At 53.3% G+C, this 25,546-nt stretch overlaps 1 protein-coding gene across 2 annotated transcripts; it reads left to right on the forward strand.

The window, feature by feature from the left end:
* Positions 1 to 1,104: 1,104 nt before the first annotated feature.
* ATP8B2 (ATPase phospholipid transporting 8B2) lies at positions 1,105 to 24,243 on the forward strand. 2 transcript variants are annotated; one of them, XM_059038557.2, is made up of 29 exons: positions 1,105 to 1,188; positions 3,663 to 3,730; positions 4,474 to 4,656; positions 5,969 to 6,027; positions 6,391 to 6,504; positions 6,625 to 6,723; positions 6,995 to 7,056; positions 7,158 to 7,230; positions 7,510 to 7,580; positions 7,831 to 7,910; positions 9,350 to 9,508; positions 9,724 to 9,812; positions 11,641 to 11,837; positions 14,570 to 14,778; positions 15,643 to 15,686; positions 15,944 to 16,109; positions 16,407 to 16,595; positions 16,748 to 16,863; positions 16,952 to 17,116; positions 17,201 to 17,312; positions 17,451 to 17,556; positions 17,682 to 17,826; positions 18,004 to 18,187; positions 18,333 to 18,556; positions 18,828 to 18,911; positions 19,252 to 19,497; positions 19,645 to 19,783; positions 21,813 to 21,943; positions 22,208 to 24,243. In XM_059038557.2, the coding sequence occupies exons 2-29, from the start codon at positions 3,700 to 3,702 to the stop codon at positions 22,484 to 22,486; spliced, it is 3,756 nt and encodes a 1,251-aa protein (XP_058894540.1). In that variant the 5' UTR covers positions 1,105 to 1,188; positions 3,663 to 3,699; the 3' UTR covers positions 22,487 to 24,243. The 2 variants fall into 2 exon arrangements, with proteins under 2 accessions (XP_058894540.1, XP_058894549.1); XM_059038566.2 differs by lacking the exon at positions 4,474 to 4,656.
* Positions 24,244 to 25,546: the final 1,303 nt, after the last annotated feature.

The following is a 25,546-nucleotide window of genomic DNA, read 5'->3' on the forward strand; positions in this document are numbered from 1 at the left end:
CAGAGACCCATGCCTGGTGACAAGATGTTTTTTCTCTTTATTAATACACCAGGCTCTGGGCAGCTTCTCCGTTTAGTCATCTAGGCATCGCTTCCTCCTAAACTGGGGAGGATGCCTGGACAGGGAGAATTGAGGAGGACCAGGTAAGGGACCCAGGCTTTTCATCCCCCTCCTGCCCCAGGCAGGTTTTCGGACCCTGGACTTCCAGGAACGCAGTTCCCCAAAGTAGCCGCCAGAGGGCGCGCACCCTGGAACCCGGATTGGAAAGGCTGCGGGAATCCGCAGGATCCTTGGGGTCGACCATCCAGTGCGGGGCATAACCCTGGGGACTTCCTCCAAAGCTTGGTCCCCACTGCCTGACTCCTTGCTCTCGTAACCTCAGCGCCGCCCGCCTTTCCGCTCACTGGGGCGCCTCGCCGAGATTCAGCACCCCGCCGATAGTAATTAGGGGTAGGGGGAGCCGCCTCCACCAAGGGGGCGTGGTGGGGGAAAAAAGGGAGGGCCGCTGGAGGAACACAGGCATGCAAGCGCCTAGAGACTGGGAGAGCAAGCGGGAGAAACTGAGGCACGACCCAATACCTAGACATTCCGGGCTGTGTCATTGAAGGAGAGGGTGAACAGTGAGATAAGCCAGGCCGAGGAGAGAAGGCGAAGGAACAGAGGGAATGAGTGTAGGGGTAAAGAAAGCTGGCGCGGAGGAAAATTCTCGTTCACCGCTTCCCTAAGTCTCAAACATTAGCAGATAAACAGCGTTCTTCTGTTTCCTTTTTTTTTAAAAAAAAAAAAATCTCAGCGCTATCTCGCCTCAAGACTTTTAAAATTTATTTTTGACCAGGGATGGATCTGAGAGTGGGTGGGGCGGGGATCGCGGCCTCACACTGCGGAGGAGCATCAGCGGGGTTAAGACCCTCCCCCTGCCCCGCACAAAGATGGTGGCTCCCGCCTTCCCTCTCCCTCATCCCTCCCCAAAACCCCCTCCCGCCCCCCGCCCTCTCCCGCCAACTCCGTCACTTCCGCCCCGCCGTGGCCGAAACTGACACAAAGTAGCGGGCCGAGGCCCTGGGGGGAGAGGGGCTGCAGCTGGGGGGGCGGGAGCCCGCGGGGAGCTGAGCCGAGCGCCCCCCGCCCCAGCCCCCGGCATGGGCAGGACGTGGCCGCCGGGGCGGGCGCCGAGCGCTGAGCGCTGAGGTGAGGTTTGGCAAGGCGGGGGCAGTAGCCCAGGAGCGCGGGGCCGGGAGGGCAGGGGGAGATGATGCTGCGGACGCGGACTCGGGACTGGAGGGGCCGGGGCAGGGGGTGTGGGCAGGGGAGGACAGGGGACAGGGAGTCGGAGCTGCGGTGAGACGGAGGAGGGGGAGTGGATGATTGGAGAGAAGATGGTGTTGGGTGCCTGAGGGTGGGGGAGATTCGGGAGGCCGTCCGCAGGATGGGAGGGTGGGGTGCTGAAGGGGCGCGTGGAGACAGCAAAGGGGCGCGGGAGTGTGGAGGAGAAGCTTATGGAGCAGCGGAGAGGGGAGAACCGGCCAGAGTCGTGGGGGTGAGGGGAGTACCCGGGGTCCGAGGGTTTGGGTGCCTGGAGAAGGGAGTTTGGGGGTGGTAGGCGTTGCCTCTGTAAGGTGGAGGTCTCTGTGCGTGAGGAAGACCAAGGGTGCAAGGCGAGGTGCTAGCTCTGGGAGTCCAGAGCTGGGAGAGAGTCCTGGGTTCTGCCCTTGGTCATGGAAAGTGGCCAGGCGTTGGTGGCAAGTGAGCTGGGGGTCTTGGATTCCATTCTCTTCTGTTTCCCTGACTTGCCCATAAATATCCCTGCCAGCTTCCTCTAAAAGAAGGGGTCAGGCTTCCTGGGTTTGGGCTGGTTGGGAGCAGGGGCCAGGCCTAGAGGAGGAGCCGTTTTCCTCCATGGAGCATTGCCTTCTTCCCAGAGCTAGCTATTTTTATCCCAAATGTGGCTGCAGAGGGGGCTGGGGCAGGGTGACGGGGCAGAGCCACGTGGCTAATGGGCCTGGGCTCAGAAAACCCAGGCTGTGTGAGACTGGGAAGGAGAAGTAAGAGAGGGTCCCTGTTCCCAGGTCTCCCCCCTCCCTTTCCTTCCCTATTATGGCACCCCAGAGGGGATGAAGTCTGGGGCCAGCCAGCTTTCAGTCTCCCCAGGGTCTTAGAGGTAAAACAACTTTCCTGGTAGGTGTCCAGACTCCTGACTCCTGAGAGCCTGTGTGGCTCATTCATTAACTCTTTCTTTCATAGGAGTCAAACCCTGATCTTCAGGCTGATAGTGTTTCTTGATTGCCTCCCTCCCTGAGGGCGGGGCTGGCTATGGAACTTGTGATGCCCACCCTTGCATCCTCTCTTTTAACCTCTCTCTACATGCCCCACCCTCCTATGACTCATACTCTAGACTGGGTGGAGACCCTGGCTGGGGGCCCTGTAGGAAGGCTTGGCATCTCGAAAACGTGGATGAGGTTTTTCTTCCTGAGCCAGGCACCCTTGGTTGCCAGGGTTGGGGAGGGTCAGAGAGGAAAAGGACTTCTGGCTCTAGGTATTGCCTGATTGGGGTTCAGGAAGGGAGTCCGGCTTAGTGAACGAAGAACTGGTGTGGGTGACAGGGCCTTGACCAAAGTGTGTAATTATAGAGGCTGGGCAGACAGACAATTAGTATCTCTTAGGGCTGTCAGGCTGGCAGGGTGTTCCCAGGAGGCTGGAGACAGGGAAACCAAGGGGGAGGAAGCCTTTCCACCTAGACAGAGAAAGAGGAGGTGAACAAGAGGACCCAGGACCTGGCTGGCAGCTTCCTTTGAGCAAAGCTGGGATGAGGCTCTGTGACCCTGTCTTACAGACCAGGGCTTTTACCTTTTTAGGTGAAAGGAAGGACATGGGGAGAAAGAAAGAAGCAGAGGTCCATCTGACTGATGCTCCCTGAGCTTGCACCCACTGCCAACCTGACTGGACTAGGCTTGGGATGAGAGAGAGAGAGAGATAGGGATGACTCCCCAGCAGGCTTGAAAAGACCCCTTTGCTGGCCCAGAAGGGCGGCTGACCCAGACTGAGGAAGTGGTTTGGGGACTGTGTGCAGGAAGTGAAGGCCAAGCCTCTAAAGTGAGCTCCCCTGGAGGAGGTGATAATGGAAGCCCCAGTAATGGGGGGGGGGGGATGGGAAGATTATAAGCTTTTTGAGAAGGGTGGAGCCTGCCCACCCTGTTTCCTGATGCTCTGCCAGGTGTTTCCTGGCTCATGTTCCCTCAACCCCACCCTTTAGTGGAAATTCTGCTTTCCAGTAAACACAGGCACCCACTCACTGACACCAGGAGGGCACATGGGGCATCCATTGTCCCTGGGATGGGTACCTTGAGAGCTGTGCCCCTCCTGCCAATATCTGGCCTCTTCTCTTTGCCCCCTTCCTTTCCCAGCAGGTCTTGGTTTTTGTAAACGGTCAGTCCCCTCATGTTATCCAAGGCAGAGGCATTGGGGGAGGTGGTGGGGAAGTTCCCTCTTCTTTCTCAGGGACCTATCAGGGCGGTAAGAGCAGAGTGTTGCTGTGGAGTTAGTGGGGAAGGCTGGGGGAGGGGCAAGGTCAGAACTGGGGAAGAAAACCTTCAGGAGGAGTCTGAAAAGGGAAATGAAGGTTACCCTCAGTTTCCTGACCTCACGCATATGTCACCTTCCTGCAGGGTCTCCCATGGGATTGCTGGGACCTTGCTGGGTGAGATGGCACTGTGTGCAAAGAAGCGCCCCCCAGGTAAGACAGGCAGGAGGCGGGGTCGGGGGGAATCCCTGGGACCGTCAAGAGTGGGTGTTATTATGGCTCAGGGAGCAAAGGAAGAGGGACGACAGGTAATGAGCCTGAAGGAGGGTAGATTGCAGCCCCTATCCATCCTGGGGGGAGCCTTAGGAAACCGAATTCTTCGCCTTGATTCCCTAAGCTGGGTTCTTCCCCAGGAGGGTGCTGAGTACCTGCCCCTCACCCCCAAACACATAGACTCTTATATTGGGGCACCTGGAGCTCCTATTCTGTGGTCTGGGGAGCCCGCGGTGCTGCGTTCCCACCGTCTCCTCTCCGTCCTCGCACTTCGTTTCCTCCCCTCATTTTCCCATCCAAGGCCTGGTCCTTCTTGTTTTCCTGAGGGTGGGGGTGGGGGTGGGAGGCGGTGGGATGAAAGCGGTTGCCCCGGACAACGCTGGCAGTCCCCTCACCCGCATTGGCCGGGCCGAGGGAGGCGGGACTCCGTGCTGGCTTTCGCCTACGCGGCGCGCTGGCAGGCGGCTACCCCTGCAGTCGGGGGAGCGGGCGGGGGCGGAGCCCAGGGAGTGCGAGTCGTGCCGGGGCCACTCAGAGCGCGCTGGCGTCCGCGGGGGACATCGGGGGCGGCGGCGGCGCAGCAGAGCGCGCGGCGTCGCCGGGTGCGGGCGGCCGGGAGGATGGCCGGGGCTGCAGGTGGGGCGCGCGCCACACGGCCAGGGCTCCACTCTGAGCTGCCGCAGCTCCGGTGCCTCCCCGGGGGGCCGCCCCATCGGAGCCGCTGAGGCCGAGGACAGACCGACAGACAGCCCGCCCTTCCCCCGCTCAAACTGGGATCATGACGGTCCCCAAGGAGATGCCCGAGAAGTGGGCCCGGGCCGGGGCTCCCCCCTCCTGGAGCCGAAAGAAGCCCTCTTGGGGGACAGGTAACGGGAGGCAACGACTGGCAGCTCTCCTGAGCCCGTAATTTACCCCCTCTCTCCCTCACATTCGCTTGTCCCCGGCCTCCCCCAGCCTTCCCCAGCCTTCCCATGTCCTCTGCAGACCCAGAGATCCTGACTCCGAAGGGTTTGGTCCCTACCTCTCCTTTTGCATGGTCTTTGGTGACTGCACAGGCGACTCAGCCTGAGGGGTCCCCTCTGGGGAAGTTTTGGGAGTAAAGTGACCACGCAGGGAAGGAGCACTCTGGGTAGGCAGAGGATGCCGTGGTCTGAGGTTTTTGTTACTGCAGTGTGCTCTGCAGGGGGCTTGGGAGGGGGTGAGGGAAGGAGTCTGGAATGCTGCCTTTGGCTCCAGGACAGGTTTGCATTATGTTTACTGCCTAACCAGGGTACCCCCTTCTTCAGCCTATGGTCCTGACCACGGGAGATGGGCTGGAGAACCCTTCCTAGGATAACCCCATGTTCTGGGACCTGAACTTGGTGCCTGCAGTCCCAGATCTGTGGGTGTTCAGAATAGGTGTAGTTCATTTGTCACTCAGTGACAGATGTGTTGTTTAGGGGAAATATGTGCAGATGGCACAAAAAAGGTTATGGTTAGAGAGCAACTGCTTCAACTACATCCCATTCCTCCTTCTTTCATCTCTGTCTCAGTCTGCATGACCCATATCCCTGACCAGCCCCCGCCCCCCGACTTGAAGATGAGCTTTGAAATAAGATGATGTCATTGTGGGCCAGTCAGAAGCCACTGCTGATGACATGTGACAAGCAGAGGCTTCTGTAGGGGGGACTGCACGTGGGGCTGGGATGCTGCCGCAGAGCAGTTCCAGGGCACAGTGACCCTCTGTCTTGCCACCCACCCCACCCACTAGGTTAGGAGGAGGGCAGTACCGTGGCTGGATCTGCGGGGGTTTCCAGGAGAAGGAAGCTTAGTGTCTTCAGCTGCTGTTCCTCTGGAGATACCCAAGGCCGTTAATTCCTACAGCATTAATTAAAGGGATGGGGGAGAGAAACTGAGTGTCCCCAGGGGAAGACCTTGATGGTTGTTGGTGAGGAAAGGAGAAGGCATCTTGTCCTGAGAATGTAATACCTGCAGAGCCCAGCGGTCAGGCTGGTGGTGAGAGGTGGACTAGAGGGAAGAACTTAGTGGCACCTCAGGTGTGGTGCTAACTCCTTAAAAACTGTGTGCTGTGGAAGGAACCAAGGGCCCTCAGTGGAAAACCCATAGAGTGGGGTGGGCCTGACAAGGTGTTGGGCCAGGCCTCAGTTTGCTCCTGACTGTAACATCATTCTGTTGCAGAAGAAGAAAGGAGGGCACGGGCCAATGACCGAGAATACAATGAGAGATTCCAGTATGCGGTAAGTGGCTCTAGACCACCTGTGCTCTCCTCCTGAATCAGAAAGGGGAAAGGTGCATCCCATCTGTCCTAGGCTGGGACAGAGGGCTGACTGCTGGGAGAGTGCTTGAGGGAGGGGAAGGCAGTCTCCTCTCCACTCTCCACCTGCTATGTGCTGAATTTTTCATGGCCTTCACCTGTCAGTGAAGCAGGATACATTGACCCCGTGAGACTCTCTTCTCTCCTCCTCTTTCGCCCTCCCACACCTCTGGTCACTGGCTTTTGGGGACAGAGGTTTGGAAAGTATAGATGGAGGAGGCAGCCTCAGTCTCATTCTGGGTTGGGGTTGGAGGCTGCCTCATTATCTTCTCTCCCACTGCCACAGAGTAACTGCATCAAGACCTCCAAGTACAATATTCTCACCTTCCTGCCTGTCAACCTCTTTGAGCAGTTCCAGGAAGTTGCCAATACCTACTTCCTGTTCCTTCTCATTCTGCAGGTAAGTGACCTGTGGTAAACCCTTTGCAACTCACAAAGCGAAATAAAGTCAAGGAAGAGAAAGGTCTAGGGGAAACGAGGACAGGGCCTTGGAGGCATGCCTTCTCTTTCCTTTTTTCAGTTGATCCCACAGATCTCCTCCCTGTCCTGGTTCACCACCATTGTGCCTTTGGTTCTTGTCCTCACAATCACAGCTGTTAAAGATGCCACTGATGACTATGTGAGTTTTCATTCTTATACCTTTTTCCCACCCCCCACCCCACAACTCACCTTCCTCCACTCAGCACAATTCCTCGGTGACCTTGCCATCCCTTACCTGGTCCAGCTAGATCCATGATATCTTGGCTGAAAGTAGGGAGGGGGAGTCAGGGAGAGAGTAGACCTGTGAACAGGTGTAGGCAAGGCGGTACCCAGCATGCTCTGCATTCCACTGATCATCTAAGTCCCTTGGAGTGGGAGAAGGTGTCTTACCTTTTCTTTCCTCTCTTCAGTTCCGCCACAAGAGTGATAACCAGGTGAATAACCGTCAGTCTCAGGTGCTGATCAATGGAATGTGAGTGCCTGTTGGAGACTGAGGGCCTTGGGGAAGAAGGGGGTCCTCTGGGAACTTCTCTAGCTACTGACAGCCTCTTCTCTATCTTCTCATTGCCTCAGCCTCCAGCAAGAGCAGTGGATGAATGTCTGTGTTGGTGATATTATCAAGCTAGAAAATAACCAGTTTGTGGCGGTAAGGGACAAGGTGCCCCTCTAGGCCTACAGGGCTCTCCCTTTACTTTGGCAGAAAGGGATGAGTCTTTCCTGATTGACTATTGCATCTTAAACACCCATGGGAGGAAACTTTCTTGAGTGGGAAGCTTCTGTGTCATATTAATATGCCTCCTTTCTAGCCATTCATGTGCTTGGGACTAAGCAAACCAAGAGTGCTTAGTGGAAGGAGGGATCATCAAAGAGTCCATTGGGGGTGGAGGATTGGGTCTTTGGCCTTCTCATTAGGTTTTCTTTCTAGGCGGATCTCCTCCTCCTTTCCAGCAGTGAGCCCCATGGGCTGTGTTACATAGAGACAGCAGAACTCGATGGGTAAGTCTCATGCTCAGTGTCACACATCTCCTTCTGCCTCCTTTGGGGTAACAAGCTTGTTTTTGAAAGAGGTTCCCAGGTCTGGGCTCTGTACCTTTTGGAAAATTGATGGGTAAGAAAGGCTTTGGGTGTGTAAAAGAATTACCTACCTAGTAAAGCCTGGGGGTGGTGGTGCTCCATGGTTAGGTGTCCCCAGGTAGAATCTAGAGGAAGGGAAGGGAACCAGGCCTCAGGGACACTGTCCTTCCAGAGAGACCAACATGAAAGTACGGCAGGCGATTCCAATCACCTCAGAATTGGGAGACATCAGTAAGCTTGCCAAGTTTGATGGTGAGTAATTTTGGAGAAGCAGCTTTCAGGTAGAGGAGGTGGGTGGGTTTGGGGGTTTAAATCGTGCCTTCTCTTTTTGGCTTCTTGTTCCTGTGATTATGCACCGCCCTGGACTTCTTTGGGTGGTTGGGGGGCAGGGTGTCAGGAATGCCAGGTGACTATCATTTACTTGTGAATTGATGGTCATTTCAAGAGATCTTCATGGCTGATAGCTCCCTCCTTGCTGTACATGTTGAAATTCAGCTTATTCTTATTTCTTATTTGTCTCAGAATAATGATATATGCTCCTTCTAACAAGACAAACTATGTAGCATGTGTAAGAAAAAGCTCTCCGGGCTTCCCTGGTGGCGCAGTGGTTGAGAGTCCGCCTGCCGATGCGGGGGACGCGGGTTCGTGCCCCGGTCTGGGAAGACCCCATGTGTCGCAGAGCAGCTGGGCCCGTGAGCCATAGCCGCTGAGCCTGCGCGTCCGGAGCCTGTGCTCCGCAAAGGGAGAGGCCACAACAGTGAGAGGCCCGTGTACCGCAAAAAAAAAAAAAAAACCTCTCCTTCCCTCCAATTCTAGTCTCCTTAGGTAGTCACGTTAAGTGGCAGTTTAGTGTGTATTCATCCACACTTTTCTCTGTTTATACAGACACGTGAGCATAAATCAGTGGGATCATACTGTACTAAAATCTCTGCAACCGCCTTTCTGTACTTATTAAATTCATCATAAGTATCTTATCAAGTCACTATGTAAAGAAATTTACATCATTCTTTTTCATAACCATAAAATATTTCATAGAATTGATGTATTGTCATTTATTCAGCTCTCCCCTGACTATTCAGTTGTTTCCAGCCTTTTGCTCTTCAAATAATGCTTCAATAAAATTGTTGTGAGCTATGCTATCATTTCTTTTTTTAAAAAATTTGCCTGTGTTGGGTCTTCGTTGCTGCACGCAGGCTTTCTCTAGTTGCAGCGAGGGAGAGCTGCTCTTTGTTATGGTGCACGAGTTTCTCATTGGGGTGGCTTCTCTTGTTGTGGAGCACAGGCGCATGGGCTTTAGTAGTTGTGGCACGTGGGCTCAGTAGTTGTGGCGCATGGGCTTAGTTGCCCCTCGGCATGTGGGATCTTCCCGGACCAGGGCTGTAACCTGTGTCCCCTGCATTGGCAGGCGGATTCTTAACCACTGCATCACCAAGGAAGCCCTATGCTATCATTCCTGTAGAATGTGTCCCCAAAGTGGGATTACTGGGTCTGAGGGTATGCGTACTTTTAATAGGAGTTCATGCTGCTTCATTCCTTTCCCAGAAAGTTGCATCAGTTCACACTCCCACCAGCAGTGTGTGATGGGCTCACATCCTAACACCATCTCCCTGCAGCTGCTTTTTCTGTGTTGCTGTCTCGTGGTTAAGCTACAGACTGCACCTTGAACGGGGGCACTCTTGTCTTCTGTTCAGGTGAAGTGATCTGCGAACCTCCCAACAATAAGCTGGACAAATTCAGCGGAACCCTGTACTGGAAGGATAACAAGTTCCCCCTGAGCAACCAGAACATGCTGCTGCGGGGCTGCGTGCTGCGAAACACCGAGTGGTGCTTCGGGCTGGTCATCTTTGCAGGTGAGCCTCCTAGGGCACAAAGAAAGAAGAGTGAGAGTTGCTGCCTTCACCCTCCCGCAGCAATGTGGGAGGAGGCTGAGTGGGCCCTGGATCCAAGCTTCTCATCCAGCCAGTGTCTCTCTTCCACCCTGATGTCCTGTAATCTTGGGACCAGGGCAGAAGCCCAGAGGCAGATTTGTTATTTGGCTTTCCCAGCCCTTCGCATTCCTCTCTAGGTCCTGACACTAAGCTGATGCAGAACAGCGGCAGGACAAAATTCAAGAGAACAAGTATTGATCGCCTAATGAATACACTGGTGCTCTGGGTAAGGCTTCCCACATATGGTTCCTGCCCCTGCCCTTCTGGTTCTCCCTGGGCAGGTCCCTTTACTTCCATCTCTCCTCTCTGGTCAGTAGTCAGCCTTCAGGTTTTAGCTTTAAAGCCACTGGCAGGTCAACCACTCAAAGACAGTGTTTATTTCAGGCTCTTTTTGGACTTGGAAGATGTTATTTAAAACACCTTAGGAACGTGCATGAATCAACAACTTAAAGAAAATTAAAACAAATCTTCCCTTCTCTGGATTCCAGTTATGATGGTGACTTAGTGTAGCATGTGACCTTCTGTTTGCTTTGCCAGGGACAAGGATGCCTTCATGGGGATGGAGAGTGAATTAAAAGAAAAATTTCCATTTGGAGGATGGATAGCAGGGTCTTTTCCCCTGACTTCCAAGAGTGAAGGATCCCAAAGGAAAAGTTTCTGTTTTAGTTTTTGGCCATTCCTGAGTCCTTCTCTTGTTTGGCTAGAAATCTGAGCTCCTTGTTGGGTTCCCACTGCCTGCTGCCTGCCCCCCCCACGCCAGCTTGCAAAAGCTGGGGTCAGCCTCTGGTGAGACAGTTTCTTCCCTGGCCTTGAAGGGTTTGCAGACACCCCAGCCTGAGAGGCTCTCAGGCCAAGGCTTGCATTGCCCCCCGGTAGTCCTTGGGCATCAGGATGGTTCCTGCTTTGTTTCAAAGCCTCCAGAGTGGAGGCAGCTTTGAAGATAGATGTCTGAAATCACGCAAGGGTCTCAATTTTTTTCTTTTAAACCACCAAAACTTTCTTATGATCCTTCTTCAAGGACTCCAAGCTTTATAAGTTTTTTGACTATTAAGAAATCTACATTTATGAAGACATAATTTGTGTCTTGGTTAAAAAACTTTTTTTGGCAATCTATATAAGATAATGAGCATTACAGAAACTTGGCATTTAAAAAAAATATTTATTTATGGCTGTGCTGGGTCTTAGCTGTGGCATGATGGACCTTTAGTTGCAACATGAGAACTCTTAGTTGTGGCATGTGGGATCTAGTTCCCTGACCAGGGATTGAACCCAGGCCCCCTGCGATGGGAGCGTGGAGTCTTAGCCACTGGACCACCGGGGAAGTCCCGGCATTTTTGTTGGCTTGTAGAGGCTTAGCTCCGGTAAATGGGTGGTTTCTAATAAGCTTCTTTGGTATGTTGAAAGTAGCTCACCCCCACTCTTAACCATCTCTGAGGTCTCGCAAATGTTCTAGGATGTCAGAGTGGGAGCTACACAACCATTTCAGCCCTCCCAGCATACAGCTGAGAAAACGTCGTGAGAGAAAGTCCACGTGATGGTCAGTGACCGACTAGAACCTGTCACCAATTCTGGGCGCTTCCCACTAGAGCATGCCACCATTTTAAAGATGCCTGAGGGGCTTCCCTGGTGGCGCAGTGGTTGAGAATTGGCCTGCCAATGCAGGGAACACGGGTTAGAGCCCTGGTCCAGGAAGATCTCACATGCCATGGAGCAGCTAACCCTGCGAGCCACAACTACTGAGCCTGCGTGCCACAACTACTGAAGCCCACATGCCTAGAGCCCGTCCTTCGCAACAAGAGAAGCCACCGCAATGAGAAGCCTGTGCACCTCAATGAAGAGTAGCTCCCGCTCGCCACAAATAGAGAAAGCCCATGCGCAGCAATGAAGACCCAACACAGCCAAAAATAAATAATAATACATAGATTTATAAAGAAAAAAGAAAAGATGCCTGAGCTTTCGAGGGCTCAGGGTACCAGTGGTGACCTTCAGGGATGCACTTGGTTTTGAGGGCTTCCTAAGTGGCAGCTTAGCCTTTGCTTCTCATTCCTCTGCAGATTTTTGGATTTCTGGTCTGCATGGGGGTGATCCTAGCCATTGGCAATGCCATCTGGGAGCACGAGGTCGGGACACGCTTCCAGGTCTACCTGCCTTGGGATGAGGCAGTGGACAGTGCCTTCTTCTCTGGCTTCCTCTCCTTCTGGTCCTACATCATCATCCTCAACACCGTCGTGCCCATATCGCTCTATGTCAGGTATGCGCTCTCTCTGCTCTGGGGTCTCTCCAGGGAGCTCAGGTGGTCCCGTGGCAAACCTCTCTCTTCTGTGAAGATGAAATTCTCGAGAGGGAACTTGGGGTCCTCTCCTTCCTGTGCTGTGAACATTTTATATTACCTGTTTATCTTTCTGTACAAAGCAAACTTCACCACAGTTTCCTGGCACTTTGGATTGTATTAGAACAAAAACCATATTGATTTATTCAGCACATATTTATCGCATGCCGACTTTGTGCAAAGAAGCATGCTAGGTGCTGTGGCACATACAAATATGTATTAGGAATGGATTTCCTTCCCTCCAGGAACTTTAGTCTAGTAGAGGGAGATAAATCTGAACATGTTATAAAACAAAATGGGAACTAGTGCTGTAACACCTTCAGTGTTACCCTTATGTGTAAAGCAAGGGGACACAGTTGATGTGTAATACAGCCTCTGCCTTCAAAAGCAGCAGACTGGCAGGGGAGGAGAGATACAAACAGTGTAAGACACCAAGCTACCATGCATCCCACTGAGATACCACAGAGGCACAAAGTGCCATGAGGTTTGGAAGAGCATTACGCCCCGCATAGTTAATCAGGGAGGACATCTTTGAAGAGGTTGCTGGTGAACTGAGCTTTGAATGGTGGCAGGGATGGGTGAAGGTGGAGCCTGGAGGAGAGGGCTGAAAACAAAGGCACAGAGATAGGGACCTTGGAATGGTTGGTCCTGGGACAGTTTGGCAGGATCATGGACTGTGAGTGGGAGACTGTGAGACAGAGAGCTGGAAACATAAGCTTGTTGTTCCCTATTGTGGAGGGTCCTGAATCTTTGCCAATGGACTTTTACTTAGTAAACCATTAAAATATTATTTTAAAAAATCTAAAGAATGCTTTAGGAAGTGTTGGCTGGCAGTGGCGTACAGCATGAATTAGGAGTAAGAGGACATCTTGGATGTTTGCAGGAAAGAGAATGTTAACAGGGAGAATGAACAGGAAGGGCGGTGGGGGGGGTGCAGGAGGAAGAAAGAATGGCAAGAAGAGAGAAGACCTCTTTGTATTTATTTAGTGCCTTGCACTTGAGATAAGAGAACCTGTGACTTTTTAAAATTTATCAAATTGTATACTTTATTATTATGATGATTATTTTGGCTGCATGGCTTGTGAGATCCTAGTTCCCTGACCAGGGATCAAACCCAGGCCCTCGGCAGTGAAAGCGCAGAGTCCTAACCACTGGACCGCCAGGGAACTCCCAACCTGTAACATTTTTGAGGAAATGCTTTACAGAGATGCTCAGATCTCTTCCCATATGTTGTTTTTTCTTCAAATAGATTCCCCAAATAGTCCTCAGATCTCCCCACTAGCCACTGAGTCCTTGTGCTGTTGACAGTGAGTAGGAGATAAGGAGTTTCTGTGCTGAGGGTAGACAGTGGGGCTTTTATCGAGCATTAGGAGGAGACTCAAAAGGCTTGTGGTTTAGTCCTGCCTATTCAGTAGCCAGGTGACCTCAGGCAAATCCACAGTCCCTTAGGGCCATGGTTTTCTCATGTAAAATGGGAAGAATAATACCAGTTTCATTCTCTTCATAGGGACATTTTGATATAAGATACAAGATTGGAAAATACATTTTAAAAATTAAATTACTGTGTGAATAACGGGTGGTAGCGTGTTCATCATTATCATCGCAACTCTTGTATTTCATTACTATTTAAAGGTTTTCTTGTTTCCAATCTGATTTTTTTTTTCCATCTTTGGACTTTGCTGTCTTTGCTTTGTATCCAAGTTCACTCGAAGCCTATGGTAGCTGCCTGAGAAAGTTTCTAAGTCTCATCAGGTTACAGTATGTGTGTTTGCGGGGAGGGTGGAGAGGGGATGCTTGATCAGCGGAGTGGGGCAAAGGCCATTAAGGCATTTCCAGCCAGCTCGTTTTTTGTGTGGTAACTGGATCCTGACAGCAACCTCAGTCAGGTTGGAAGCAGGGTTCCAGATGTGGCCCCATTGCTTGGCTGTGCTGGACCTAAACATGGGGCCATTTCTGAGATGCTGACAGTCCAAATCCCAAGGGTAATGCCTAGTAAAGAGGATGTTGCGAACAGACCTTGGGATGCTGAGAGACCTGTGCCGTTGTAAATTGGTGTTATTCCCCAGACTCTTAAGGCTCCGCTTCCTTCTGGAGTCAGCATCTCAGTCTGCCCCGCCTTCTTCCCAAACACCCCAGGTCAGGTTGTGCAGCCCAGCGCAGGGCGGAAGGAGCGAGCTCGGCCTGTGTTCGGGCAGCGAGGCATGGGCTCCAGGGCCTGCTCGGTTTCCTCTCCCTGCAAGGACGTCTGTGTGCCTGTGGCACGCGCAGCACCCTCATTATTTCTTTTTCTCTTTTTTTTTTTCTCTTCCTTCCCTCTTGCACTTTCTCTTGTTTTCTCTGCATGGTTTCTGTATTATTAGTCCTGAGGTAAGAACTGGTCGAGTGCCTTGTTCACAGTCCCTTCTCCTCTGCCTGTGCTGTCTGTCCCTCCTGCCCAGGCCCTTTGCACCTTTTTTGTCTGGAGAGCGTCGGAGGGTCGGGGTCGGGGACCCCCACCTTTAGGCTCTCCTTACCCTCCCCCACCCAGGTGTCCTTGCCCAGGTATCCGCTCCGTTCTTGTTTCTCCCCAGGCCGAGGGCCTGCAACAAAGGCCCGTGGGGGTGGGGTCCCCCTCCCCTTCCTGCCCCCAGCCTCACCTCCTGTACCCTGTGCAGCGTGGAGGTCATCCGCCTGGGCCACAGCTACTTCATCAACTGGGACAAGAAGATGTTCTGCATGAAGAAACGGACGCCCGCGGAGGCCCGCACCACCACCCTGAACGAGGAGCTGGGCCAGGTGGAGTACATCTTCTCCGACAAGACAGGCACCCTCACCCAGAACATCATGGTCTTCAACAAGTGCTCCATCAACGGCCGCAGCTACGGTATGGTTGTGCCTCCAGGGGCCAAGGGCTTGCATCTCGCCTGAAGGATTGTGCTACTGGGGCTGCCACAAATTGTCTTGATGTTTGGGTTTTACTTCTTTCCTACTTGGGTTTGTGGGACTTGAGAGGGTCTGCTCTGCGCCCCGGGTCAGGAGGTAGACACTGCCAGTGCTTCCCCTCTCCTCTGCTGGTGCCCTTACCCTGCTCCCAGCTCCAGGCAGTAGGGGAGTTCCTTGGCTGTTTGAAGTGAAGCCCAAGACACTGGCCCCTGGGCACCCCGGCCAGGTTGGACCTTGTCAGCCCTGCTGGAGTCTAGACTCTCCCCATGTTGCTGTCCAGGACCCTTGTGAGTCTCTGGAATATGACCATGGCCTTTCCAGTATGGCCCCGCTGCAGTGGCCTTGTGGCTGAGCTACTGGGATGGCTTGGGCAGGGTGTGTGGGGTCTTTTATGCAGAGTGAACCCCTCTCCTAACTGCTTTCTATACTAACGCAGGCCCCATGGCCAGTGTGTGAGGCTTTGTCTGCTGTGCAGGCCTAAAGAGCAAAAGGCACCCGAAGGGGTCAGGGAGCCCTGGGGACGTGGGTGTGGAATTGGAGCTGCCCTGGGGGGAGAGCTGCAGCGTGGACAGGGATGGGGAGCAATGGGTGTCATGGCTTTCAGTCCTGGGGTTCTGAGGATCCAGGGTGCCTGCGCCTCCTGTCCTTTGAGTCAGCCGTGTGATGAATCTGGGTGACATTTACTCAGCGACTAGGGTTGTGGGTTCCAGATGCCTGTGGGGGTCCTGTGCTGGAGGCTTCTCCCCCTGCTCTGCGAGATCTCGAGCTCTGACCTTGCTCCTCCTTCTGTCCTGGCTGTGTGTAGGTGACGTGTTCGATGTCCTGGGCCACAAAGCTGAATTGGGAGAGGTAAGGTCCAGACCCCATGGTGATTGTCTGTGCCAGTTAAACACAGGGAGCCTGGGCAGGGTTGGTGTGGTTAGGAGTGATGTGTTGTCTGGTCAGGAAATGGAAGCTGCTTGGAGGAAATGGTGTTCTAAGGAAGAGCTGGTAGCAGAAGTGGGAATCTTGAGGTCCACAGTGGACAGGATCTTGGTGGGGACAGCGCCTCCCTGGGGGCAGCCTCGTGACCCACCATTTCCTGATCACCCTCTTACCTGCTCCAGAGGCCTGAACCCGTCAACTTCTCCTTCAATCCTCTGGCTGACAAGAAGTTCTTATTTTGGGACCCTACCCTCTTGGAGGCTGTCAAGATGGGGGACCCACACACGCATGAGTTCTTCCGCCTCCTTTCCCTGTGTCACACCGTCATGTCAGAAGAAAAGAATGAAGGTGAGGGACTTCACTGGAGGTCTAGTGGTTAGGCCTCCACACTTCTAATGCAGGGGGCACGGGTTTGAGCCCCGGTCAGGGAACTAAGATCCCACGTGCCACATAGCACGGCCTTTAAAAAAAAAAGAAAAGAAAAATGAAGGTGAGCCGAGGAGGTGGCTTGTGTTCTCCCCCACCCGACTTGTGCCTTTGGGCTCGGGCTGTGGTCTGCAGTGTAGCTGCCTGGGACTTCCTGGGCGGGACACTCGGCTGAGAGTGTGGCCACCGACACCACCTGTGTTCTTCCTCCCCACCCAGGGGAGCTGTACTACAAAGCCCAGTCGCCAGACGAGGGGGCTCTGGTCACTGCAGCCAGGAACTTTGGTTTCGTATTCCGCTCTCGTACACCCAAGACCATCACTGTCCACGAGATGGGCACAGCCATCACCTACCAGCTGCTGGCCATCCTGGACTTCAACAACATCCGCAAACGGATGTCAGTCATAGGTGAGGCCGGGACAGGGGTGCCGGGGGCATTCAAGGGCAGCATGCAGACCCGGGATGGGTGAGATGTACTGGGTGACCCTTGATGTTTTAAGGTTGGGGGGCTTCACCTGCCTGAATTTTTCTGGGACGTTCTCCCCCCGCCCCACCCGTAGTGCGGAATCCAGAGGGGAAGATCCGACTGTACTGCAAAGGGGCTGACACCATCTTGCTGGACAGACTCCACCACTCTACCCAAGAGCTCCTCAACACCACCACTGACCACCTGAATGTAGGCGTGAGGAAGGGGGCCCTGTGGTTCTGCTACTCGCGGGGTGGTGGGAGGGGCTCAGGGCTGACTCTGTTGACTCCTTCTCCAGGAGTACGCGGGTGAAGGGCTGAGGACCCTGGTCCTGGCCTACAAGGATCTGGATGAAGAGTACTACGAGGAGTGGGCCGAGAGACGGCTCCAGGCCAGCCTGGCCCAGGACAGCCGGGAGGACCGGCTGGCCAGCGTCTACGAGGAGGTTGAGAGCGACATGATGGTATGGGCTGCAGAACGGGCCAAGGGTGGGCAAGAAGGTGTCGTACCTGGACTCTTGTCCCAGGGACCCTTTTGGTATTTTCAGCTGCTGGGCGCCACAGCCATTGAGGATAAGCTTCAGCAAGGGGTTCCAGAGACCATCGCCCTCCTGACTCTGGCCAACATCAAGATCTGGGTGCTGACAGGAGACAAGCAAGGTGAGAACCAGCAGGGCCGAGGAGACTGCATCTGGACACAGTCCCGTGGGGTCCTTGCATGAGCCTAGGACATCGGGCTGGCAAGTGCGCTGACCTTGTCGGGGGCCTGTCCAGAGCTCCTGTGATCTCTCTTGGTAGAGACGGCCGTGAACATTGGCTATTCCTGCAAGATGCTGACGGACGACATGACAGAGGTGTTCATCGTCACTGGCCACACGGTCCTGGAAGTGCGGGAGGAGCTCAGGTAAAAAGGCCCGAGGCAGGTAGATGCTCTGCACTGTACCCTGGGGGTCAGGCAGAGGCTCCCCGATTGGGCTTGAATCCCTGCTCCTGTTCTGGCAGACCACGGTCTCGTTTCCCCCTTCACAGGAAAGCCCGGGAGAAGATGATGGACTCGTCCCGCACTGTAGGCAACGGCTTCACCTACCAGGAGAAGCTTTCTTCTTCCAAGGTCACTTCTGTCCTGGAAGCCGTGGCTGGGGAGTATGCCCTGGTCATCAACGGGCACAGCCTGGTAAGTGTCGCCACCCTTTGCTTGGGCAGTATCTTTTCAGAGAGCAGCTCTTAGATCTTACCTTGTTCGCATTTCCCTGGACTTCAGGGGGGCTGCGGTCTTAAAGGGACTGGGAGGAGCCGACCCCCAGGTCTCCCCTGGAGAAGACTGGGGCTCTCTCAGCACTCTGTGTTCCAGGCCCATGCGTTAGAGGCAGACATGGAGCTGGAGTTTCTGGAGACAGCCTGTGCCTGCAAAGCTGTCATCTGCTGCCGGGTGACCCCCTTGCAGAAGGCACAAGTGGTGGAACTGGTTAAGAAGTACAAGAAGGCTGTGACCCTTGCCATCGGGGATGGAGCCAACGACGTCAGCATGATCAAAAGTGAGTGGACTGCGTAGGTGTGGCGGCTGGGCGCTGGGGAAGGGAGAGGGGCCCAGGGAGGAATGATGGGGGTGGGGGCCGAAATGTGATGTGAGTCTGAAGGATGTGGCTGTCTTCATCCTCTTGTCATCTCTTGTTTCTGCAGCGGCTCACATTGGTGTGGGCATCAGTGGGCAGGAAGGGATCCAGGCTGTCCTGGCCTCCGATTACTCCTTCTCCCAGTTCAAGTTCCTGCAACGCCTCCTGCTGGTGCATGGGCGCTGGTCCTACCTACGCATGTGCAAGTTCCTCTGCTATTTCTTTTACAAGAACTTCGCTTTCACCATGGTCCACTTCTGGTTTGGCTTCTTCTGCGGCTTCTCGGCCCAGGTAGTGAGCTCCCCACTGCCCTGACTTGCCAATCCTTAAGTTCCTTAAGGACAGAGATTGTGTCTGTCCTGTTCATTGCTTGGTCCCGTTAGGGCCTAGCTGTTGTCTGATGCATGCATTTTAAAAAAATGCTTGTTGAAGAAGTGGAGAGGGAGTTCCAGAAAATTCCTTAGGCCTCCACATATGCCACGTCAGCTGTCTTCCTTTGCCTGATTTGTAGTGAAGAAAGACTGCATGTTCACTCCTCTCTTGCTCCCTGTTCTCCTTCCAGACCGTCTATGATCAGTATTTCATCACCCTTTATAACATCGTGTACACCTCCCTCCCAGTCCTGGCTATGGGTGTCTTCGATCAGGTATGGGGGAGTTGGATGACTGGGCGGGCTGGGGAGAAAGACATTGCTGCAAGGGAGCCACCTGATAGTGGTAGGCTTGTGCCCACTGCCTGTGGTCCCTGGGAAGGCCGTTCTGTGAGCTTGGCAAGGTGTGGCTGGTTCTCCCTCTCAGCCACACCTGACCTGTAACTCCCCTGGGTTGCTGAACAGACGATTGACTGGGGGCAGCTGGCTTGAGGTCGGATATAGCTGTCGAAGAATTTAGAAAAAAAGAGGCAGGGGGACAGAGTCTGCCATTGGCCTTACTGAGTTAAAGCGGCAGCTTCTGAGGCGTCCTGTGCCACTGGCCCTCCGCACACAGGATGTCCCGGAGCAGCGGAGCATGGAGTACCCTAAGCTGTACGAGCCAGGCCAGCTGAACCTCCTCTTCAACAAACGGGAATTTTTCATCTGCATCGCCCAGGGCATCTACACATCTGTGCTCATGTTCTTCATCCCCTATGGGGTGTTTGCTGAGGCCACCCGCGATGATGGCACCCAGCTGGCCGACTACCAGTCCTTTGCGGTCACCGTGGCCACTTCACTGGTCATCGTGGTCAGTGTGCAGGTAGGAGGCAGTCCAGGAACTGGCCTCCCCTCTGGAAGGGGTGGGGCTCCTGTCCTTGGGGTGCCCTGGGCACTGCAGTTCTGTTCCTGGGAGGGGGACTGGGTTTAGTGGGGGGTTCCTTCTGCCCGTAACAACTGCTTTTTGCAGATTGGGCTGGATACCGGCTACTGGACAGCCATCAACCACTTCTTTATCTGGGGCAGCCTGGCGGTTTACTTTGCTATCCTCTTTGCCATGCACAGCAATGGGCTCTTCGACATGTTTCCAAACCAGTTCCGGTTTGTGGGTGAGTGCCTGTGGCTTCCTCTTGAATCAGTGAGGAATCACAATTGTTCTGGGACTAATGGGGTAGGTAGGCATTTATTCAACACTCTTTATGTGCCAGGTATTCTGCAAGGTGCTGTCGGGATCTAGTTGTATCCGACCCAGGCCCTGCCCTCAGAGGGTCTCCATATCCATGAAAATGAAGAACAGCCCTGCCAGGCTACAAGGGAGGCGAAGGGGTGGCAGGCTCCATGGTCAGCAGAATGACTGTTTGTCGGGTGGTCAGGGATAGTCCCCCAGAGGCTGCTGAGGGTGTAGCCAGGACTGGGGAGCCAGATTCCAAGCCAGAGAGCTAGAAGTGTGAAAAGGCTGTTTGTTTCCAGGAAATAGAGAGTGCTCCAGCTAGAGTGGGACAAGAATACCCTTTGAGAAGCAGTGGAAGAGAGACTAGAAAGGCAGGCCATTTGAGGAATCAGAATGCCAGGCTGTCAGGTGTGCATTTGACTTGCCAGGAGCCTCTCTCTCTCTTTCTTTTTTTTTTTTTTTTTTTTTGTAGGAGAGAGTGGGGAATGACATCAAAGAATTACCTTAGAAAGATGAAAGTGGCAGTGACAGCCAGTGAGGAAGCTGCTGTAGTGATCAAGTGCAAGGGTGTTCAGAACTGTCACAGGGTGGCTGTGGTGGGTGGCCAAGAGGGACTGGTTGGGAGGCATGAGGTGAAAGACTCATTTGCGGGTCTTGGCATTTGCTTTAAATCTGTTCATTCATTAATCCAGTGGGCATTCAGTCACCCGCTATCCTGGATGCCAGGGATGCAACAGTTAACAAAACAGGCAAAATCCTTGCCCTCCTGAATCTCATATTTCAATGAGAGAGACAAATTATTTACAAGTTAACAGTTATAATGCCTGAAATAAATAAGTCCTATAAAAAACATCAAGCAAGGTAGAAAGGTACAAGGGTCATCAGCAAAGCCCTTTTGAGGAAGAGACACTGGCACAGAGAAATCTGAATAAAGGGAAGGAGTGAGCCATGTGCCTCTCTGGACAGGAACAGCCCAGGAAGAGGAAACAGTGATATGGAAGCCGTAGGTGAGGGCTTGTGGGGAGGTTGTCAGCAGCAGAGGAGCTGGGGGAGTGAAGGAAACAAGGTTGGAAGGTAGGGCTGAGGCAGGAGGGCAGAGATGAGAATCAGTCCAGATCATTTAAGCTTTTATAGGTCAAAGTAAGAACTTTGGATTTTATAATCTAAATGTGATAGGAAGCCATCATCAGAGGGTTTTGAGCAGGGAAATGTCATAAACTGATTTATGTTTTTACAGGATCACTCTTACTGTTTTGTGGATAATAAAAGGTAGAGGGCAAAGGTAGAAACAGGGAGACCAGCTAGGAGGCTGTAGCAGTAACCCAGGTGACAATGATGGTGGCTTGGAGTCAAGTAAAAAGTGGTGGATCCCACAGATATTTTGGAAATGGAGCCAGCAGATTGGATGGGGGCCTGAGATGGTGGGGGTAGGAACCAGGCTGACTCTGGGGCTTTTACTTGGAGCAGCTTAGTGGGTGATGGCATCTCCTGGGCTGGGGAAGACATGGGGCAGATTGGGGTGGAGGAAACAGTAGTTCACTTTCAGCCGTGTGAAACCGAGTTGCCTGTTAGATGTTCAACAGAGATGTCAGGTTAAGGCAGTTAAAGAAGTAGGTCTGGGGACTTCCCTAGCTTTCCAGTGGTTATCATTTGGCTCTTGCACTGTAGGGGGTGCAGGTTCGATCCCTGGTCGGGGAACTAAGATCCTACATGTCGTGCAGCCAAAAAAAGAAAAAAAAAAAAAAGACAAAACAAAACAGGTCTGAAGTTGTTTTCAGAGTTTGGAGCTAGAGTCCAAGTTGGAGATAAATATTTAGAGAGCAGAGAGAAAGAGAAGCCAGGGATGACTTAGGTTTTGAGACTGGGGAAGTGGGGCTGCCAGAAAAAGAAATGGGGAACTCAGCGGGGCGGTGCTGCCCTTGCGCCTGCTTTGTGACTCTGGAGGCCCCTGACTCCTTTGTTCCCAGGTAATGCCCAGAACACCCTGGCCCAGCCCACCGTGTGGCTGACCATCGTGCTCACCACAGTCGTCTGCATCATGCCTGTGGTCGCCTTTCGGTTCCTCAGGCTGAACCTGAAGCCGGATCTCTCAGACACGGTGAGAGGCCAGCCTGTCTGCTTTGGGGGGCGGGGGGCGGAGCCCGTGTGTCTGAAAGCCCTTGGGCTTAAATGCGCCTGTGGCTGCAGTTTCTGTTAAGTGCGTGGATGGTGGTCCTCTGCCCTTCCCGGGGACAGGCAGCCTGTGCGGTCTTGGAGGTGCCCGTGCCTGCCCCATCCCAGGCGCTCTGGGGCCCTTCCCCGAGGCGGTGTCTGACGCTGCCACGCTGACGGAGGCTCCTTCCCTCATGGCCTCCCCTGCCAGGTCCGCTACACCCAGCTGGTGAGGAAGAAGCAGAAGGCTCAGCACCGCTGCATGAGGCGGGTGGGTCGCACGGGTTCCCGGCGCTCTGGCTACGCCTTCTCCCACCAGGAGGGTTTCGGGGAGCTCATCATGTCTGGCAAAAACATGCGGCTCAGCTCCCTGGCGCTCTCCGGCTTCACCACCCGCTCCAGCTCCAGCTGGATTGAGAGCCTGCGCAGGAAGAAGAGTGACAGCGCCAGCAGCCCCAGCGGAGGGGCCGACAAGCCCCTCAAGGGGTGACGGCTGGGACGGGGACGCCCCTTGCCGGTGATCAGTGCACGCAGGGCTGGCCGGCCACCGAGAGGACAGCATCTTGGAACTGTGGGTCCTCATTCCTTGCCCAGGTCCTCATCCCATCTCCCCAGGTAGATTCTGTCCTGCTGGTCCCACTAGGAGTGGCTGGGGCATCCCCAGCCCAGGGCCCTCCTAGCAGCTGGGAGGGTGGAGGGGGCCGGCCCCAAGGGCAGAGCGGGGGCTGACCAGCCCCAGTGGGGGATCAGATGTGGAACCAAAAACAGAAGAAAAAACTGTGAGAGATTGTGTCTGCCCCTGCCCTGCCTGGGAGCCCACAGGGAGACTGTAATCTCTGTATTTTTTTACTCCCACTCCCCAGAGGGGCCCCAGAGCCCCTGTTCCTGAATTACACAAGAATGTATCATGCCGGGAAGCCAGAGACCTGCTGGGGCCCTGCGCCCCTCACAGTGTGTGTGTCTCTCCTTGATGTGTGTTTGTGTCCAGTTTGGTTTTGTCTTTTTTATTTGGCAAGTGGAGGAGGCCTTTATATGACTTCTATGTTGTGATTGGTGTCTTAAGTCTCCTGGGGAAGAGGAGGCCGGCTAGATGTGGAGCGGTTTGGGAGGGGCTGGTGCCCACAGGGGACAGAGAGGCTGACCAGGGAGGGAGATGCCTGTCAGCCACAGGCTGTGGAGAGAGTATACAGGGGTCTGCTCCTGTCTCCTTCCTCACCTTGAGAGTGAAGTGCTACCCCTCCCCAACACACACAACTCCTGGATTCCGTAAGTCCTGCTGGTATTGGGCTGGAGCCTAGGAAAGTGGCCCCGTCCTCAGTGACCTAAAGCTGGGTGTGAAATGTAGTCCTAAGAACATTTTCTTTAATTTTAAATTTAGACCCAAGTTCACTGGCAGAGTCTGTTCTGACTTTCCTTCTCCCTCCTCGTTGGTGTTTTCCTGTGCCTGAGGCAGCCCAAAAGGGGAAGCTGAGCACCATGAGATGAGGCTAAAGGGAAGCCGACCTCTACTTCTCCCTCTGGTAAAAGAGGTCCCACCCCCTCCAGGCCCAGCACGCGGCAGGAGTTGGTGGGGTCCCTGTACTGAGTGGTGGGGAAAAACAGAGGAGGCGGCTGCCCCGTGCCTGGCTTGGTCTGGACAGCAGAGCTTCGGCTTGCCTGCCCTTCCTCTCCGTCATCTACACCTAGGAAGCTCTTCCCCAAATTACGTGTCTCCCAAGTTAGTTGCTACCAAATCAGTCTTGGGGAGAATTTTTTCCTTGTCTTTGGTAGTGGAGAGGGTTACTCAGGAATGGTTTGGAGCTGGGAGTGGGCTATGTGGGAGTCCCAAGGGAACTGGAGGTGGGCTGCATTGAGGCAGGGTGGGGTGGGCAGGGGATGGGGGTGGGGAAAGCTTGACAGGGAAATTCTTTAGGCCACACAGTTTACAAACCCAACATCATGTCTGTTTGTGTGTCTCTCAAGGTGAGAGTGATTTTTATACCAAAGAGGAAATGATTTTTTTTTTCATATTTGGTTTGTCTATATTATATAAATATAAATATATATATATATATATACAGTTATATATATATTATTTTTTTGGTTCTCTCTCGGTTTTTAGGGAGGGAGGAAAGTACCAAGTTGCAGTGAGCTGTAATTAAGGAACATTCTGTATAATTTATGACACATTTCTATACTTGCAAAAATTATATCATTTTATGGATATAAGAGAAAAATGCCTTTTTATAAAATTCCAGTTTCTGAGAAGTGTGTGTAATTTGTCTCTTTTCTGATGTTTAACCAAGACTGGTGGTAAAAGTAAAGACAGATAGAAACTGTTTCTCAAATGGAACTGAGTGGGTAGATGTGGGCCGAAGTGGAGAAAACAGAATCTGACTGGTGGGGTAGAGCACCTCCTCTGTTTGCACACCTTCTGGGATCTGAGTTTCAGCTGGAAGATGGGGCAGTGGGCGGGACTGAGGTGGATCACAGGGACTTTGTGTTCTGCTGATGGCTGGGTGCTTAGGACCTTGACTGTTTGCTTTTCCAAACACAAGCCAAACTCTCATTCCTAACACATACCAGATAGGTGGGTATGTGTAGGGGAAAGGACCGGGTAAATATTTTGATTTTTTTTTTTTTTTTTTTTTTTTTTAACTACCACCCCATGCCTTTTCCATTAGCACAGGCCTCATAGCCTCCCATCTTCCTGGCTTTTCACAGAAGTAAATATTAAGGAGCCTAAGTAGGGACTTCCCTGGTGGTCCACTGGTTGAGGTTCCACACTTGCACTGCAGGGATCCCTGGTCAGGGAACTAAGATCCCGAATGCAGTGCAGCTTAAAAAAAAAAGCGGGGGGAGCCCAAGACTGCAGAAAGTGAAGGTTAGCAGATAAGGTGTGCTTCTGTCTTTCAGGGAGGGAGACGGGTGAGGAAGCCAGGCAAGCTCGTGTCCTAGGAGAGATCAGGGCTAGTGCTGGACTCTGATGCCCGTCAACTCCCCCACCTCACCCTTTCGTCTTCTGACCTAGCCAGTCCTTTCTGTCATGGTGGCAGTCCTTCCTCTTCCTCCCTTTCTTCCTTCTCAAAAATAGAGATTTCTGGGAATTCCCTGGTGGTCCAGTGGTTAGGACTCCTCGGTCCCACTGCAGGGGGCCCGGGTTCGATCCCTGGTCAGGGAACTCAGATCCCGCATGCCTTGCAGCGTGGCCAAAATAAGTAAATAAAAATAAATAAATAAAATACAAAAATCAGTGGTGCTTAAGCTTGGAGGAAAGACATGGAGGTAAGATCAGTTTTCCTCTTGAGGAATAGTCCAGGGCAGGGATAGCCCACAGACCCCTGGTACACAAACTGGTACCTGCCTCCACACAGGCCGAACCTGTTCAGGTGCAAACTAGCCTTTTACCAGGCTCTTTCTGGAACCCTGAGCCTCAGGCAGCAAGTGGCATCTGACCTCAATCCCCTCACCCCCAGGACAGAGACACAGGCCTTAATCCCTTGAGGCTGGTTAGGCTCCCAACTTTCCTGTTCCTGCCACTTTTCACCGCGACCAAAGGGCTGCTGCCCCT

Source organism: Kogia breviceps, chromosome 1 (assembly GCF_026419965.1).
Source record: "Kogia breviceps isolate mKogBre1 chromosome 1, mKogBre1 haplotype 1, whole genome shotgun sequence".
NCBI lineage: Eukaryota > Metazoa > Chordata > Mammalia > Artiodactyla > Physeteridae > Kogia > Kogia breviceps.

Excerpts from the sequence above, each read along its gene's own strand:
- ATP8B2 (XM_059038557.2), top strand. The coding sequence starts at position 3,700 with ATGGCACTGTGTGCAAAGAAGCGCCCCCCAG. Across the intron at positions 4,657-5,968 it reads GAAGCCCTCTTGGGGGACAG|AAGAAGAAAGGAGGGCACGG; the intron begins GTAACGGGAGGC and ends ATTCTGTTGCAG. Across the intron at positions 7,911-9,349 it reads TAAGCTTGCCAAGTTTGATG|GTGAAGTGATCTGCGAACCT; the intron begins GTGAGTAATTTT and ends TCTTCTGTTCAG.